General features: G+C 32.5%; 1 protein-coding gene and 1 non-coding gene across 5 annotated transcripts in view; both read right to left on the bottom strand.

The window, feature by feature from the left end:
* The window catches only part of SENP6 (SUMO specific peptidase 6), a 99,702-nt gene that overhangs the window by 49,067 nt on the left and 30,847 nt on the right, over positions 1 to 19,788 (bottom strand). For 2 of the 4 annotated variants that reach the window (XM_016207368.2, XM_016207371.2), the window contains exons 4-8: positions 17,510 to 17,652; positions 16,410 to 16,514; positions 11,528 to 11,548; positions 1,394 to 1,464; positions 775 to 914 (exon numbers count right to left, since the gene is read on the bottom strand). In XM_016207368.2, the coding sequence (XP_016062854.2) occupies positions 775 to 914; positions 1,394 to 1,464; positions 11,528 to 11,548; positions 16,410 to 16,514; positions 17,510 to 17,652 (480 nt within the window). The remainder of the gene's footprint in view (positions 1 to 774; positions 915 to 1,393; positions 1,465 to 11,527; positions 11,549 to 16,409; positions 16,515 to 17,509; positions 17,653 to 19,788) is intronic. The other 2 variants (XM_016207369.2, XM_016207370.2) reach the window with 2 other exon arrangements.
* Positions 5,210 to 5,315, bottom strand: LOC148093076 (U6 spliceosomal RNA). The gene has a single exon (XR_015714636.1). It is a non-coding gene; the product is annotated as a U6 spliceosomal RNA (small nuclear RNA).

Genomic DNA, 19,788 nt, shown 5'->3' with positions numbered 1-19,788 from the left:
CCCTGTACTAATAAAGGACATCGGGTAAAATGTGAATAGTTTGTGATTATACGGTAATTTCAAATCCATGCTAATTTTTAAATTTTGATAGTTATATAGGAGAATGTCTTTTTGTTTTTATATTTTTAAAAAACACACACACTAAAATATTAGTTATAAATAAGCATCATGCCTGTTTCTAATGCTCCAATGGTGCAGAACAATATGATGACATGCATATAGAGAGTGAGAAGGTAGAAGAAGGCAGGCAGAGGAAGGGAGAACAAAGCAAATGTGGGAACAGCAATCTGGTAAAAGGATACGTGAATAGCTTTTCTACTACTATTTCAAGTTTACTCTAAATTAAAAATAATTTCAAAAAATTTCTGGTCAAGGCCCTGGCTGGGTAGCTCAGTTGGTTAGAGCGCCGTCTGTATATACCAAGGTTTATCCCCAGTCAGGGCACATCGAAGAAGCAACCAATGAATGCATAAATAAGTGGAGCAATAAATCGGTATTTTTCTCTCTTTCTCACTTAATTAAAAAAACTTTCTGGTTAAGAGCAGTTATTTGGAGTATGTTGCAGGGAGGCACTGATATATTCTTTTCAGGAAAAGACATTCTAGATTTTGGATAGTTAAAAATGATGTAGTAAAGGCAGAAGAGTTTGCCTAAATAACTTTTCTGGGTCTCTTCTAGTTGTATGAGAAAAGGTCACCTACAGTTAAAAGTTCTAAAAAAATTTTTAATAAAAATGCCATCTGATTAACACTAAAGAATAATTTCTCTACCCACCTCTAAATCAGTTAAACATTTTTTTGAGGCAGGAGACAGAGGAGTAGACTGATATGCACTGTGACGTTTCTGTGATACTTTCCTTTTAATTTCAGACTCCAAATGTGATTCAGACTCTTCTGTTTTCTTCATTATACGATCTACAGGAAGGAGACAAAACACAAAGTACTAAAATGAAATTTTATAAATTCCTCATGATATTTATTATGAAAAAATACTAATTTATATTATCAAATTGTTTTAGTTAAAATGTTTCAACATATAAAACAAAGAGTAACCAGAACTTTAAGTCAATACAATTACATGATACAATATTATAACATAGTTTAACAAAACACAATTTTGAAGCTATAACCCAGCTAATATTTGAATATTGAATTTAACAAAATATTCTAATAAAGACTTCAAATTGTAATCACCTGAATGTGCAGCCATTCCATGATGATTTCATTCAAAGTTAAATAAATTCTAAGATCAGTATAAAAAATGGTTTTCTACATATTTCTATTTATTACACCTTGGAATTCTATTCTAAAGCCAGGGTCATATCTTTATTTCTACCTTTCATACAACTTCTTAAAACCCTTTAGAGATGTAACAGATAAAACTGAATACTTACCAATACCTTGGGGCCGACTTAACCTTATAGGATTACTTTCAAATTTTTGGACATGAGGTGGATATTCTTTCCTATAAAAGGAAATATATATAGGTTTATTCTAACAGAAAAAATATTTTTCAAAATGAAAAAATTGAGGAAATACATTAAAAGCAAAGCATAGCTTCTTTGCCATATAAAAGCAGTACTATAAAAATAAGAAAACTATATTACACAAATATACTAAAGCTTAATAATACATTGTAAGAGCCCTAAAGTCAGTGACTATTTTTTTTATTTAGACTGTCAATCTATCGAGCCCATAGCAGGCATCCAAATTACTGTCCTTTCAAAGTAGTTCCCCAAATGCATAAAACTTTAGAATTTTTCTACAAAAAAACTCGTAATGATTCATTGTGACACATTTTTGGGTTAAAAAAATCTTTCAGCTTAATAATACTCAATTTGTCCAATTTTGTTGTAAGTGTTTCTAGTTGTTTAAAAACAAATTAATAAACAAAAGAATACATGGCAAATAAGATATTGGCCTTGAGAATTCCAAAATCAGTACAAAACCAACAATTATGGAACAAGTATTTTAGTTTTGTAATATGACTACATATGGGGATATAATTATATTTTTAAAAATATATTAAATTACATTATCAAATTTCACATACAATTGATTTTCAGATTATGAACATAATCCTTAGTAAATAAGGTTTCTAAAATACCATATGTAAGTCCAAATATATACTAATTAGGGGGGAAAGCAAAAAAACCTATAGCTAATTGTGGGATAAAAGCATTAAAGGAGGAGATCTGTAAAATACAATACACTAGAGAGCTATAATAGCTACTTTACCATCCTAAAAAAAAGCTTCTAAAAATATTCCGATTTTACTTAGCCAGGGAATTAAAAATAAGAGGCTATTCTATTATGTGTAAATCCATTCACACTAGTGATCAATAACAAATTAAACAAAAAACCCTAAAATTTCCTGTGAAGATTTAATACTGTATTGTAAAAGTCAAACCTCCTAAATTGAAAACAAAATATGAAAACGATCTAAGAAAATAGTAAGAGTAGTGATAGTAGTGTATTTGTAATAGCAGTTAGCAAATAGTGAGCATCATGTGCCAGGAACTGTTCTAAGTGCTTTCCATCTATTAAATGTTTTAATTCTTATAATAATCTTATAAAGCATATACTATTATTAGCACTTTATAAATGAAGAAACTGAGGCACAACAGGTTAACCTGCCCATGGTCACACAACTATTAAATAGCAACACCAGAATCTGAATCCTGATAAATTGCATTAGTATTGATGAGTAATGGTGTTTTCATCATTATTGAGCAGCATTTGATACAACTGGGCAATTTCCACCCAGCCAAAATTTTAATATTTGTGAGGATATGAGCTGCAAAGATGAGAATAAGCCTTAGAGATAAGTAGTAGTGCTAGAGCTATAAAAAAGGTAGGTTTTTCAGCTCCTTCCTACACTATATTTAGCTTAAAATATTATTTTCATATTCCATACACTTTCACACTAGCGAGGATATAATATAGTCATATCTTTAAATCACATAACTAATTTTTTAATCTCTAACTTTTATAATTCTACACTTTGGAAAAATAAAGATACCAACTTTAAAATGTAACAGAAGCAATGATTTTGAAGCAAAGTATGACGACACTAATTTTGAAGTAGTAAACTTCAAAAACTTTGTGTAGTATATACATTTTTAAATAGTGGACAACACAAGCAGATGTTCTTAAATACTAAGGGTTCTCAACAAGTGGCAAAAAATCTGAAAATACAGATATTCTGAGGAATGCTAAAAGCACGTTTATTTAGTAGTGACTAACATAAATGATCTGAGACAACAAATCATAAATGTGCATTGATTGATGAAAATGCTGCATTAATACACTGTGCCAAGTACTGTTCATGATGTGAAGTTTTCTTTATGTAATCATGTAATACCCATGACCTTATCATGTACTGTAATTTAATGTTAATAAACTATTACATATATTTGCCCACATTTCAGACATTATGGCCACTCTATATCTAATACTTGCTACGTTTCCCTATACAAACAGGGCAAACTAAGTTGCTTTGAAAATTATAATAATAAATAACTACAGAAATAAAAGTATGTCTAAGGTTTAACACAAAAATATTAATTCTTAATATAAGAATTTCAGGATAAAAGCATTAGCTTGAAAAAGTAATGAACTTTCTAGCCATAAACTATCTTGTGTTCTTTAAAATTTAGTTTAGTTTTAAAAAAATTTTTGTTAGGTGAAAAAAATAAAATTTTATGTTAATTTCTTGGGTTAAGGTTTCCATCACTCTGCAAATACTAAAATTTCAAACTCAAAACTGATGTGAAGCTCAGTTTCTCAGTGGATATTTCTTTCCCATCTCAAACCAAGCAGAAGCAGAGAAGCTTCCCTGCCATGCCAAATACAAGGTAGGAGGTGTGGGGGCTTCTGAGGGTTTGTGTTTTGCATAGAAGTTTTAGAGAAAACTTCACCTCATGGACCAACATTTTACAAGCAGCATAAAATAAATTGGGAGAGCTTTTTTTTCCTTCTTTGCAAAATTGATTAATATCAGAATGCTCTGTTCATTAAAGGTTAGACAGCACTAAATGTTTTAAAGATAAACTTAATTTTATTTATTTTATTCTTTTAAATATAAATCTTTATTGATTTCAGAGAGAGGAAGGGAGAGGGAAAGATAGAAACATCAATGATGAGAGAGTCATCATTGATCGGCTGCCTTCTGCACACCCCTGACCAGGGATTGAGCCCGCAACCCCGGTAGAACCCTGACCGGGAATCAAACTGCGATCTCCTGGATCCTAAGTCAATGCTCAACTGCTGAGCCATGCCTGGCCGGGCAATAAACTTCATTTTAGAATAATTTTTGATTTGCTGAAAAGTTTAAAAGACAACTCACAATCCTCTTACATCCTTTACTGACTTTCTCCTAATGTTAACACCTTCATTACCATCATACATGTCAAAAAAAACCCAACACTGGTACACTAATAATAACTCCAGACTTTATTCAGTTTCACCAGCTATACCACTAATATCTTTTTTCATTCCAGAATCCAATCCAGGATCCACTGCATTTAGTCATCATGTCTCCTTAGTCTCCCCTTTGTTTCCTAGTCTTATATTGTTTTTCATCATCCTGACACTGGAAAAGAACTGATCAGCTATTTTGTCGAATGCGCCTCAACCTGGGTCTGCCTGATTGTTTTTCTTCTCGTGATTAGACTGAGGTAGCGAGTTTGGGGTAAGAGTATCACAGAGGTGAAGTGCCCGTCTCATCACATATCAGGAGGTACATGATATCAATGTGATTTTATCACTGGTGATGTTAACCCTGATCATTTGGCTAAAGTAGACCATTTACCAGGTTTCTCCACTCTGAAGTTATTTTTTCCCTTCTACACTCTGGAAGCCAGTCAGTCCAGTCCAGCCCACCAAAGGAGTGAGGATAGTTAAGCTCCACTTCCTGAAGAGGGGGCTACCTGCACTTTTTCTTTTTTTTGAATTCTGTAATAAACAGTTGTCCATTTCCCCAACTCATTTTACTGCAGCTTGTATAATCCTAGGATAGTTCAATAAGTACATTTATTCAATCATTTATACCACTCATGGATATTTTTCATACTTTAAGATGATAATCCCAATTATTTCAGTTTGGGCCCTTGGGAGCTTTTTCAGGTGGCTCCTGTGTCCTTTTCATGTGACCGCGTTCCTTTGTTTTGTTTTTTATTCTGGTAAAATATAAGCAACATAAAATTTACAAAAATATGGACCGTTGCACTATCTGCATGTCATCCTTGTACAGGGGCCATGAAAATCTTCTCCCTATTGTTCCAATTTTTGTATATATACTGTTGAAGCAAGTACCCTTTTGTTCTTTTGGGTTTTTTTTTACTCCTGCTTGGTTTCTGACGCTGTAAGATGCTCCACTCATTCTGTGCTTTCCCCAACCCATCCCTAGAATCAGCATTTCTCCACATTCCTTTTATTAGAATGGTATTAGACACCAGAATCTGGGTGCTGGCATTTTTTTGCTTGGTTTTAATGACAACTCATTTTTATCAGCCTTTCCATTGCTCTGATCTCAAAAGATGTAAATTTCTATAAAATAAATCAATGTATTCATTTTACAATTAAAATCTCTTATTCCAAACTCATGTTAAGCTTATAAATTAGTCTAATTTTCAAAAACATGTATTAAAATCTCCCACAGGTGTACTCTAACTGAAAACTTCCTGCATATTTTATTTTAGGGGAGTATATTTAATTACATGACAACATTTAATTGTTATACTCTTACAGACTGTGTCTATTATGAAATGTGCTCCTTTATCCTAATTCCATCTCATTGTTATTAAAATTCTACTCACGTTTTCTTTTTGTTTGCATCTCTTGTGACTTTAAACACCCCTTTACTTACAAATTGTTATTTTATGTCTCATTATAAACAACATAGTAGCTGGATATAACCCAATCACTTTGTCTTTTAAACTAATTCAACCTGGTCACAATTATTATAACAACTAACAGACTTCATGTTTTCTTTTCATCTTACTTTATTAGTTAATTTTTATTTTTCTATTTATTATTTTATTGTTTCCTCTTTTCCACTATTTATACTGGTTTGCGCAATTGCTATTGTCATCCCCCACCCCAGTTAATTTAACAAATGACTAGTTACTCTCTCTCTTCAGGCTTTATTCCAACTGCATATTTCCATTCATTAATATGTTATCAAGATTCCAACTATTTCTTCAAGCAAAATGTTTTACTGCATCCCTAATAAGATGAAATCTTTAAAATTACTTTACTCCTCCCACCCTATTCCTCCCAATCCACTTCCCAAGAAAAGGCCTTAAAGACTCTGTTCACTTGTGCCCAACCTCCCCAACTCCTAGACTTTGCTGGGATAGTTCGAATACTTGGGTCAGACTATTTCTTTTCTTTTGTAGAACATCTCTATTTGGAAAGTGGAACATGCTTGGCCTTAACTGAATGCCACTGAGTTAGTTTGTGTCAAATTATAAATCATATACAAAATATTTATTTTAAATCTCCACGATTTATCAGGTAATGACACTTCCCTACCTAAAATGCCCTGAAGTCTTCTACTCAGTGCATTAATATAAAACCCAAACTCTTCAGATCATCTTACAAAGCATTTTGTAATTTGGATCCTAGTTGACCTAACCAAATTCACCTCGTAACATTTTCCCCTTTGCTACTCAAGCTCCAAACATACTGGCCCTTCTTTCTGTTCTCTGAACATGCCAAACTCATTCCTGCATTAACATCTTAGTACCACCTCTTCTCTATCTGTAAAATCTATCTCTATGATCATGGCTTGTCTGACTCCTTATTTAGTCCTTGGTTAAATGTTTGCTTCACAGTAAAGAATTTGTCTGAACATGTAATCCATACTGTCAAACTCTATCACATTATCCAATTATACTTCTTTACAGAGCACCTATTTCATGTTTACTTGTTCATTGTCAGTCTGTGCCCATCAAAATTAAACTACAGGAGTGCATGGATTTTGTCTGTTTTGTTCATCACTGTACCCTTATGCCTGAACATAGCCTGCTAACTGGTACGTAGTTAGAATGAAAAAAAATGTGTATATCTAAATGGCAGAATGTAATTAGAAATGTATTTATCAGGTCAAATATTTGTACAAACATTGCTACACACGGATGGCAATGCTGTCAAAACTGAACCACTGGCCACAACGCAGAGCCATTATACACTACTTCAAAATATTAACTTGTCAGTCAATGTACAAATATCATAATTCAGGCATCTGAAAGGCACTATAAACTTGTTTATTTTATTGATTGCACAGGTTGGTTGGAAACTGAATATACCTGGACTCTCTAGTCTCTTTACTGTCTAGCCTATTTCTAGTATTTTCATATTCAATCACTGTTTTCTTCACAATATCTTTTATTATGTGACAAGTCATTCTTCCTTTCCCCTATTTATTTTTCTTTGAAAAAAATAAGTCTGTTCTTCTCATATATTTATTCTTCTAAATAAACTTCCGAATTGGTCAAATTTCTTAAAGTTGCTGAGATTTTTACTAAAACTGCATTAAATGTACTTAAAGGATTTATACATACTATAATAATATACACAGTAGTAATATATTTTATTTATATTATAAAGTAAATAAATATAAACTTAATTTTATATTTATTTTATGTAAGGTTAATACCGAAAAACCAACAAAGAATATATGCCCCAGATTACGTTCTTTAGGTACATTTATAAAGATGTTATGCATCATTAATTTTATTACTGAATATTTAATTTTAGTTGCTAGTGTGAATGAAAGTTCAGTCTTTTCAATATATACTCCAATTGATCAGAAGTAAATAAAGAAAATCATTCATACTATTAGTCTTGTAGCCTATCATAATGTTCGACTAATTATTTCTAACGTTTCAGGTGACTCTTACAATTACAAGAAAGATAGTATCATCTGAATATAATTTTATTCTCAAATACCCTGAGACAGCAATTTATAATGCTATTTATATCTTGGTATCACCTTTCTGCAGAACTTAGCAGTGCTTATCAAGAGCATTAAAAACATTAGTAATCTAGTCCCAAGAATCCTTTCCCAGAGTTGTATCTTACGAGATGCATTTAGAGATTTATACACAAAGCTGTTTACCAACGTGTCACATATAACAGTAAAAAACAACCAGAAATGGGCTAAGGGGCAAATAAATAATTTATTTGCAGGACAAGCTATTATGAAATCATTTTAGAAGCCAACTTACTGGTAGGGAAAAATGCAGGAGCATACTGTTAGGTAAAAATCCAGAACACACAGCTATATTTTATTATGAAAATTCAGAAGACACAGCCATATTTTATTATGTGTTAGGTATATTAAAAGGTTATTAGAGAAAATGACTAGAAAGAAATGCGTCAAGATGCTAATAACTTAATTTTTTAAAAAATTATAAAATCTGTAATTATAATGCTTGTCTTTTTAAACACACCCTTTATGTAAACATTTCTAGTATTTCATATATATTCTCTTATTGCATTTTTCACCTTTGTACCTTTTTGTTGTTTCAAAATTCTCCACACTATGCACTTTTTACAATAAAAAATAATAAATATTTAAAATTTTTAAATTTGAAAATCACTATGTGCTTCAATTTCATAACGGGTTAATAGAATCTTTACGTATGGAGGGGAAAAAATGAAACAGTTCTAATACCAGATTAACTATTCTAACTTCCTGGTGCTGCCACATGTACACTGTATTCATAACCCATCTGTCTATGAGTGAGAAAGAAATGTGAGTCATTCAAGTTGTTTAAGTCACCCACAGCAAAGTAACTGGCAGCAAATTTTTTGTTTCTAAGCTCTGGATCTTAATAGTTACCTATTATTTATTATTTATTCCAACTTGACTTTACACTTAAAATACACATCACTGTGCCCAGTACATAGTACAAATGGAAAAACCGTGGGAAAGATTACCTTCCACAACTACCTAACTTTTGTTTATTAGATTAACCATCCTCTTTTATAAGTAAATCATTTTGTTCAGAAATTTATAGTCTCTCATGTGTTAACGGGCTCCCATTACTCTTGAAAGATGAGACAAAAGATGTGGCACAGTGTTCACAAGGGTGGAAAGGGCTTATGTGAAAAAATTTACAAAGTAAAATCTACTGACACCAAAGTTCTTCTCAGTTTTTCTCTGACAAAGCTAAATGCAAAATAATTTTAGGTAAGGGTCCAAAGGATTAATGGTCTAAATTCAACCTAACAGTAAACTAAGCTACTGAATAAGTCATTCAGGTGTACAGGTATTCCCTATAAAGTATTTTAGACACAGTTGTTGCTGCATGTCTAGTCCCCGGCATTAATTTTAGTAAAAAACACTGAGAGAATTTCAGTATCTATTACTATTACAGGAATTTCAAATTTTACAGTGTATAAGTCAGTTTTAAATAATTATCTGATTTGTTCCTCATGAATCTCCTTTAAAGTTGGGCAAATATTACCACACCCATTGTAGAGTAAGTTATGTACCTACTGCTAATGCTGGTTATTTAATTCTATATCTGACTCCTATTCAGAATTATTCCAACAAGAATGTAAGCTCCAAGGATAGGGATTTTTGTCTGCTCCCATAACAGTGCCTGGCCACACACAGTCACTGAAATATATGCCAAATGTATCAATGAATAAATATCCTCTACAGAAATATGCGTAAGAAGCCAAAACAGTGGTGGTGGTGGGGAAATAGCATAAATCCTCCAAGGCTATTGTGAATAATCTAATCTTATAGGGGAGGGGTGTGGAGGGGACTGAAAGAGGTTAACCAAAGAATTTATATGCACAGCCCATGGACACAGACAACAGTTCTGTGAAGGCCTGGGGTGGGGTGGGGTGGAGGCTGGGTGAAGGGGGCAAAGGAGGGAGGAAGTGGGGGACATCTGTAATACTGTCAACAATAAAAAATAAATTTAAAAAATAACCTAAAATTTTTATATTATTCTGAACATGTAACAATAACTATATTTTCTCTATGTTATGGTATAGCATACAGGAAAGAACGTTATTTATATAAAACAAAAGTCTGTTTCAATATGATTGTTTTAAGAGTTAATGTATATTCTTTAGCAATTTTATTAAAAACATCTTATTAATAGCTTTTCAAAACATATATAGTTGCTTATGAGTTAAAAATTTTAAAGATATAAAATGACTCATCTGTATCTAACAATAATGATTAACGCAAAAACAAAACAGACACAAGTGAGGAAATAATTTTTCTTTCCCAGAAGATAGGTAGTAAAATATTTACACAACCCACTCATTCATTTAAAACAAGTGTCTGTGATGTACTTCAGAGTTATAAAATAGGCCCAAAACTTTTACTGACAGGATCATCTTTAGATTTATATTTCAGAAACCTGGTGTTCATGAAGATGGAAAATATCTTTTATAAAATATTGCAAGTTATCTTCTTTGCCCTCTCTATACATTAAAAAAAAATTATATAGTTAAAATTATATAATTAAAATCATAGAATGTCCCTTTTAAAAAAAAAAAATTTTTTTTTATGTTTTTACTGATTTTTAGAGAGAGGAAGGGAGAGGGATAGAGAGATAAAAACATCAAGGAGAGAGAGAGAAAACATCATCAATCAGTTACCTCCTGCAAGCCCCCACCAGGAGGTGGAGCTGGCAACCCAGGCATGTGCCCTGATCGGGAATTGAGCTGTGACCTCCTGGTACCTGGGTTGACGCTCAACCACTGACAACACGGGGCCGGGAGAATGTCCTTTCTTTTGATTTTCACCAATTGCATGAAAGTATTTGTTTAATATAAGGATTGTTAACCTGTTTTTAGGGTAGAGAGTTTATAAAATGCTTTTGAAACTCTCAGGAAAGCAAGAAAAAAAATATGCACATGCATAAAATATTCTACATACATAGAGCGAAAAGCTATTCTTATGAACATTTGCTTTAGAAGAATCACAACCATTTCACTATTCAAAGAAATATGTGTTCTTAAAACTTTGTTTCCATGTTATTTACATTATTCAACATTGCTGCTAAAGAACAGTGTGTTTGCCAGTGTTGCTACAAAGGGAACAGTAATCATAAAATTCTGTTACAAATTTTTGGGTTAGAATAGGAATACATTTGATGTTAAGAGTTTTAACTCCAAGCTTAAGGTATTCTAATTTCACTTTTCCCTTCACTCTACTGAAGTGTAAAATATAACAAGAAAGATTTTAATAATGGAACTGAAATCAACTTTACTACTAAGGCACTGAAACATTGTATTTTTAAAAGGAAAGTAGTCAAACATGAGCATAAATATATAATAACCATTCATGGAAAAATGTTATATTAAGAATTATGGCGAAACACTACCAACATAGTCAAATATCATGTTGTGCTATTAATATATTTCCTTTTATTAAAATAATTTACTAAGCTTTAATGATGACTCTAATCAATGGATATTTTTCAAAACATATAAATCATCTGATATTTACTATGATATCCATGCTCTAATTTCATCAATATTAAGCTTACCTTTCCTTTTGGTCCAGACTGCTTAAAACATGAAAAAGAAAAAGAATGTAAGAGGCAAGACCTCATTTTTGATATATCATTGTAGTTTTAGTAACTGTAGTCAATAAGGCAAAACTCCAATGTGATTAATTTGTTTTAAACACATTATATATGTTACATAGTATGTTTTGAATTGTCAGATAAATTGTTTTTCAATTTCTTTCAATACAGAAAATACTTTATATTTAAACATATTTAAGGAAGAAAAAACGATGTACAAAGACATGAAAAGTTCTTGAAAGCCTTAGTTAACCACCCAACATTTGAGGATATATGTTATTTTAGAGCAGTTATGTAAATAAGTCTTCAAGGAACAATATAATTTCCAGAAAGTTATAAAAAGTTTTAGTGGTTCCAATCCTGTGATATGATTATTTGCTTGAGTAAAAAATAAAAAATAAATAAAATTTTAACGTTGAAACTCCAAAACCTTAGCATACGATTTGGGATACAAGGCAAGGCCTGAGATTTAAAATCATGTCCTCTAATCAAAAGCCCAATGTCCACCCTTCTCCACAGTTCATAGAAAACCTAAAAAGCTATCAACACCAATTACTTAAGAGTAAAATTATAAAACTCTCAGTTTAGAATACGGTTCACATTCTAGAAATATTTCCCTTTATTATAAAAGGAACTAAATATTCAGAATTAACCCCAAGGAAAACATAGTTTACAAAATCCTCAAGTGCCCATATTAACTCTTGTATTCCTATTATGTGGAGCACACAAGTAAAATCAATTTAATTCCAGAAAAAAGAAAAAAAAAGAAATATGGTAACTTGGTTTTACAAAAGAAGTATTAAAAAGAAACATTATTTTTTTAAAAATATTTTCAATAGTAAAAAAAGAATTACTATAAATTTACATGCCACATTTCAAATTTTACCTGTTTTTGTAACAATGAGATAATCTGTGTAAAATAAGTTTGTGTTGTATAAATGACAGAAAAATAAGGGAATATTATTTTTACACCACTATTAAAAATGAAACAAAATATAAACGTAAAAGTTTAAATATTTATTTTCATATTTATATTTTCTTATGGAATTATATTTACAGGAAAAGTAAAACGAAAACCAAAAATTAGGTATTAATGCCTAATCTAGCCATTTCCAACTCTACACTCTTGTGCCCAAGAAATGGGAAGAGTTTAGTAGCCTCTTATTTTTTTGGTTTTTTCCCTAAACTCACCTGTACAGAGTAAAGAAAGAGGCAGAAGACCCATAGAAGAAAAACGTTTGGTTCTTTCAATAAACCAAGGGAGTAAGAAACAAAAAACAAAACTATATATATACACACACACACACACACACACATATATACATATATGCACATATACACACACACATGCTCATCTACTGTAATATATCTAATTTATAAGTCATGGCACATCTATAATATCCCTCATATGTGTTTATTATCAAGTCCCACCCTAGAGGAAGGAACTTACATTTAAAAAAAAAAAAACTCTTAAAAAAATGGGGAGGAAAGCCTAATTAGTAATGTAGGACTTTGTAAAAATGTCAACTTACATTCTTGTTGAGCTATTTCATCCTTGAGCTAGTGTTATACCAGTGCTCTTAAAATTTTAATGAAAAAGAAATTAAAAAGAAAGGAAAGAAGCCTGACTGATTGATTCTGGTATCCATGACTTGATTTAGGACTTCAAAAATTCATTCGAAGTAGTGCTTTTCATTAATGATTAATCTGAGCCCATTTTCCCATTTATGGTGTACATATGCTGTTGTAGACATTCATTTTCCCCTATGGCCTTACAAGTCTTTTTACCTATCCTTAATAAAAAACAAAAAGTGAAATGTAAATAAAACATAAACCAGTAAATGTGTTCTTGTAGCAAGTCTGATTAAAGTTAGGGGTGAAGATGGTATAGAGTTATACACATTTTTTAATTTCTGCTTTTTTCTATACCAAATACTATCATCCTCCTCCATCACTATTAGTATATAAACCTATCTTTTAATATGACTTAAATTTACATTTGTAATAGCAGTAAGAATATAGGCTGGGATGTAATATTCTCCTAAATAGTAGCTAATCTGATCTGATACTTCACTAATCTTCATTAATTTCTTTTAGATTAAAAAGCTGTGGCATACTTGTTCCCATATCTTACTGAAGTACTATAAATTACTCAAAATGCAGGTCTGATTTACTTGAGGGACAAGTTATACCACTCACTCCAAGAAGAACAGACTATATGTGTAAATTACCAACTGGTGGCATTTCCTTTCATTTCAAATTAAGAGTTGAGAAAATAAAATTAGGAAGCTATAAAAGCCAGTATGCTCACCCTTATCTGTGGCCTGCACTAATTAAAACCAATGAGTATGCCCAGCTGGGCGTGGCTCAGCGGCTGAGCATCCACCTAGGATCCAGGCGATTGGGGTTCGATTCCTGGTCAGGGCACATGCCTGGGTTGTGGGCTCGATCAGTGACTCATCACTGATGTTTCTCTTTCTCTCTCTCTCCTCTCCTCTCTGAAATCAATAAAGATATAGTAAAAAAAATAATAATAATAAAAAATAAAACCAATGAGTATGCCTTAGCCAGTTTTGCTCAGTGGTTAGAAAGTTGGCCTGCAGACTAAAGGGTCTTGGGTTCGATTCCAGCCAAGGGCATGTACCTTGACTGCATGCTTGGTCCCGGTCAGGGCAAGTTTGGGAGGCAACCAGTCGATGTCTCTCTCACATCGATGTTTCTCTCTCCCCCCCTTCTACTTTCTCTGAAAAGCAATGGCAAAAAGATCCTCGGATGAGGATTAAAAATAAATAAATAAATATAAAACCAATGAGTATGTAGCAACCATCCTTTCTTCATGACTCTGAAGATGTGCATGCAGTGTTCTCCTCTAGCTAGCAGACTCAGAAGTTACTTTAATACTTTCTTTGTGGATTTTTTACCCCTCCCTTTTCTGTGAACAGTACTACATATACTTCGTATATCTCTACTACTGCACTTTCCATGTAATCATTTGCTCACTTGTCTTTCTGACCTCTACCTTAATTGAACTTAAGCTTCGAGGCAGGGACCCTGTCATATTAATCTTTGACTACTCTATACCTCACCTATGCCTGATATGTAGTATGAAATGGATGTTTTTGAAGGAAGAAAATTGGAAAAACTCTCAATGACTTGTCTTTGAATTTCAAAATATTTTTAATGACAGTCACATTGCAACAGAAGGAATAAGAAAGGTTTATTCTGTGAATAAGAAATAAAAGTAGAATCTATCCTGCTGGCATAACTCCAGGCTCTCCTTATTTTCCCTAGTTGTTCTTGTCAAGTATTTTCACTCAGGATTGTTTCTTTAAATACAAATTAACTCAGGTTTTTTTTTGTTTTTCTAAAGAAACATTTTACTATTGAATACCAGTTCCTATTAACAGAATCTAATCTTTTATGCAGATGAGTAATGGTACGCATGCAAGGTATAATGGCTGGGGAGCCAGAATAAAACAAAACAATTTCCAGACTGAAGTCAGCTTTTTAACATTACCAATGAGGAAAGGGGGATAGAGAGAACAGGTCACAGTGCAAATAAATCCAAACTGACAGATAACTTCAAAAGCGATCATAATTTTGGTTATAGACTATATCACTTGATTATAAATTAGTATTTCAACTTAGAGCATATTTTCAGAATATCAAAAACACAGATCTTTATTAGCAATGGATTCTATCAATGTGATCACTATGTGAGAACACTATACCTCTCCTTTTTCTTTCCCCCTAATTAGTCTCCTTTTCTTATTTATTCTCTTGTCTGTGCCACATGTAGGCCAGAGAGCTTGATTTGTCTGTGTACTTTACAGTAAAGCAAGTCAATTTTTGGTATGTGCAGTATTTTCTTTCTTTTTAGTTGAATTTCTCAAATATTTTATGTTAAAACTATGATTAAAAAATAATATATTTTAGTAAAAAAGGTTTTTTTACTAACCTAATACATGAGAAAAATTTAAGATTATCTTAAGTCAAAGATACATGTTACAGCAAATCTATACAAACAGTAAACACAGCAAGGGTTTCTAAGAGTCAGGACACTGTTTCAGAATGAGTAGCAATCTAGATTGGTATTAAATAATGAAGAACAGCATCTAGCATATATACCAAATCTTTAAATTTTACTAGTTATAAAAATATTTTTATGCAACAATTCATAATGCAAGAAATAAAGAGATTATTTAATTGTTGCCATCCAAGAATTTTTTAGTAGACCGGAATTGACTCAGAACTGGTATTTCATAACTATATTTGGATGGTTATAAAAAACCTCAAAAGCATTTAAAACACCAAGCTTTCCCCACTGTTACTCTCATTATTTCAAGATTCAAGTAGTGTTTTCACAACTAATGAGAACATCCAAATCTATTAAAACTACTAAAACACAAAATTTTCTCAAACATTTAAAACTAATAATGTGATTTACTTTGATACTATGAAATCCTATGAACCCTACAAAGAAAGTAAGGTAGTAACTGTAGTTTTATTCATCAGAGCTAACTACCAGATGAAGATTTCTCTGTCAAATGCTCTAAGTTCAATGTTGTAAAATTAGTGTAATTTAACTGGAATATAATGCAATAGGAAGACTTTTACTTTAAAAGTCCCTATTTACAGAATGTGATTTATTCAAAAGCAGATATAAAATAATAAAATTTCTAGGACATGAATTATTTCAGAGACATGAATTTATCTTTACAGACAACAGAAACACAGTAAAATTTCACAAATTTTAAAAAAAAGTTGAGGGAAAAAAAAGTGAAAAACTCCTATTAAAAGGGATGGTATATATATACTAAACAAAGGCAATTACAATCCTTACCTTTGGGCTGCTGTTTTTACTATTGGTATCTGTGCATTAGCATGATGAAAACATCTACCATCAATAACAGTTCCAGAACATAATGATGCATTCTGTGTATTTTCGCTGCAATTTCAAGAAACAAAGAATAATCTGAACAAGGGAAAATGACATACACGTATGCAAAATAAATCCTTTAAAATCTGAGCACCTGCACAAAACCACTTAAAAATGTTTACAGATAAAGCTAATTGGCCATGTTAAATTTCCCATTAGGAGTTATCCACTTTCTGAATTTATCTCTGAATGTTTCCAATCCAGTTCATGAAAGATGATAAAGAGCAGAACACTAGAATAGAAATCAGAAATCCTAAATAAATACTTTGTACTATAAGATTTCCAGTAAATTAATTCAGATATATTTTCTCTCTCTATTCTCTATTTAAAGACTGTTATAAAAAGTTTTAAAATCATGAATATTACAGTTTTCTTATATGCCCAAATAAAAATGTTAATTGTAAAAAAATAATGAGTCCTAGATTCTATTTCTAATTCTGCCACTGACTCAAAAGTTATTTAGCCTTTATGTACCTCAGCTGTCTGTCTATAAATTGACAAAGCAGAAATGAAATAGTGATTTTCAATCCTATTTCTGGAAGATGTAACACCCCAATCGTATCAGTAACAGTGGTTCACTATAGCAATCTCTAGGAAAAATGAGTTATATCTAGGAGAGAAGAAAAATAAGAAATCTTCAAAGTAAGAAAGTCCCTTATTGAGATAATCCTGACAAAAATCCCCTAAAGGAGACATGACACCTACCCTACGATGCTTTCTACTTCTAATATCATGACTGAGGTTTTACTACCTGTATGAAAGCAAGCTCATCTTATAAAATCCTAGTCTCCTGAAAATTTTCTTGCAATATGTTTATTTGGAATCAAGATATCACTGAAATCAACCCCATTCCCAAGATTCAAAGCAAAGAATCCACACACTGGGACCACTTATCTTCTTGGCCCTACTGACAAAGATGTAGGTTGAGCAATTCACAAAGATATATAGTTTTAGTGTCAAAGCCTTTATCTTTTGTGTAGGAATGTGTGGTGAAGTATTTATACCTCAATTTCTTTTTGTTGCTCGACATGTTAAGTCCAATTGGGTTGCCTTTTAAAGGTTTTGAATTTTCAGTCTTGTTTCGTCTTGCACATATCTTCCAAGAATCACCAGAACAAGTAGCAACAATTTCAGATTGACGATTTAACTGTAAAAAAATCCATAAATGTTGAAGAAACAATAAATACCATAATATGGCAATTTATCAACAACTATTTGAAAACTCATTTATTAAAAAGGTAGTAAAAATGTACTAGCTATTAGGGAGGGGTGGGAAGGATGACAATGGCATAAATCTGAGAGTAATTCAACTAATACTTTTTTTCCCTATAGACAACAGAAACATATAGGAACATGGGTATTTATAATATTATTTTCTTTTCATTTAAATATCTCCAAAGATATTTGAGAAAATTAAAAGAAAAACAGGCACATTCTCCCTCTCAAGAGCACGCCTGCGCCTTTCCTTACTCCCTCTAATTCCCCCCAGGTGTGTTACCTTTGCTTTTTCTCTCCTAAGTTCCAAAGGCCCTTCTTTTGCTTCTATAACTTGTTTTCTAAACCTATGCAACCCAGCTGGCTCACTTCTACTACCTCTGTAACTTTCTAAATAAACTTTCTCTTACAATTAAAAATAAAAATTAAAAAATAACAGAAGGGATGAGAGTATAGGATCTTGAGAACTCTTTCCCAAAACCAAAAAAAATAAACATTTCCCCTGCTTAACAGGCCTTGCTGCTATGTGTAGGGCAGTATAGCCAAATATGGCGATGAGCTGTCATTTCAACTTGTACAATGATTTTGGCCTTAGCATGAAAGAGATGTTTTCATACTTTCATAGTTCGCAAATGATAATATAAACATATCAATAACAATCACTACCTTAGGTAGATCACAGTATGACGAGAGAATGGCCCATTCCTTGGGAAACTCTTCAAAAAAGAAATCTACTTTTATTAAATTCATTGCACAAGACATTTAAAAGCTGCTTTCAGACTCAAGACAAAGGTCCTCAGTTCTTAGTGATAATTTACCCAAAACAAGATTTTAAAAATCATCCTTCTATCCTTTAATTGCATTTTTGAAACAACAGTCTAATCTTTTTCACAAGAAAATATAGTCAAAAGAAGATAGCAACTTGCCCCTCCATGCCAATTCTCTCTATAGAAACTTAAGTTTCCTAAAAAAATATCAGCTACAAAAAAAATCCTAAGGAGAGAGTTCACTGTGCCAGCACCACTCTTGTTTTCAGGAATATCTACATTACAAAATTCCAAAAAGACCTGTTTTTGACATACTACTTATTATCACTTTCTTCTCCTTGAGACATTTTTACTCCCTAATCTTTTTTTTTTTTTTTTTAATTTCAGAGAGAAAAAGGAAAGGGGAGATAAAAACATGGATGATAAGAGTCATTGACCGGCTGCCTCCTGCATGCCCCTCCTGGGGACCAAGCCCAAAATCTGGGCACGTGCCCTGATTGGGATTCGAATTGTGACCTCCTGGTTCACTGGTTGATGTTCAACCACTGAGCCACAGCGGCCGGGCAACTTCCTAATCTTATACAGCCATGTACTTCAGACTCCTTTCCTTCACTTCTGGTAATAGCATATTAAGTAACTCAGATCTCTTCCCTTTAGTCTCTAAAAACAACTAGAAACACTGGACAAACTACAAATTAAAAAAGAAACAAAAAAACATATATACATATATGTCTATGTATATACATGTGCATGTGTTTCAGGCATCTGAGGGCTACCAAGGCAGTGAAGTATTAAGAATTAAGATCGGGAGGGGCTGGGTGGGCTGGGTGGAGGCAGGCAAAGGGGGAGAAAAAGGGGACATCCATAATAGTGTTAACAATAAAAATTTTAAAAAAGAATTAACATCAGGGACAAGAAAACTCAAAATCTAATCCTACATTCATATTTTTCCCTGAGGCATCTTTTGATTCCAGAAGATGCGGCAGGGAGGCTGAGAAGCTAAGATGAACTTCCGAAAGACTCAAAAGAGCTAAGGAGACAAAAAGTGGATCTACCAAGTATGAAGGGCCTTGTAAACACCTCAAAATTTGGGTTAGGACTATATAGTCTATGAATTAAGAGTGAATTAGGCCTGGCCAGGCATGGCTCAGTGGTTGAGCATCGACCTATGATCCAGGAGACCGTGGTTCAATTTCCGGTCAGGACACACGCCCCCGTCAAGGGCTCAATCCCCAGTGGGGGGCTTGCAGGAGGCAGATCAATGACTCTCTCATGACTGACGTTGTTTCTATCTATCTCTC

The sequence above is a fragment of the Miniopterus natalensis genome, chromosome 5, assembly GCF_054644295.1.
Source record: "Miniopterus natalensis isolate mMinNat1 chromosome 5, mMinNat1.hap1, whole genome shotgun sequence".
NCBI lineage: Eukaryota > Metazoa > Chordata > Mammalia > Chiroptera > Miniopteridae > Miniopterus > Miniopterus natalensis.
This window is presented reverse-complemented; position numbering and strand designations above follow the sequence as displayed.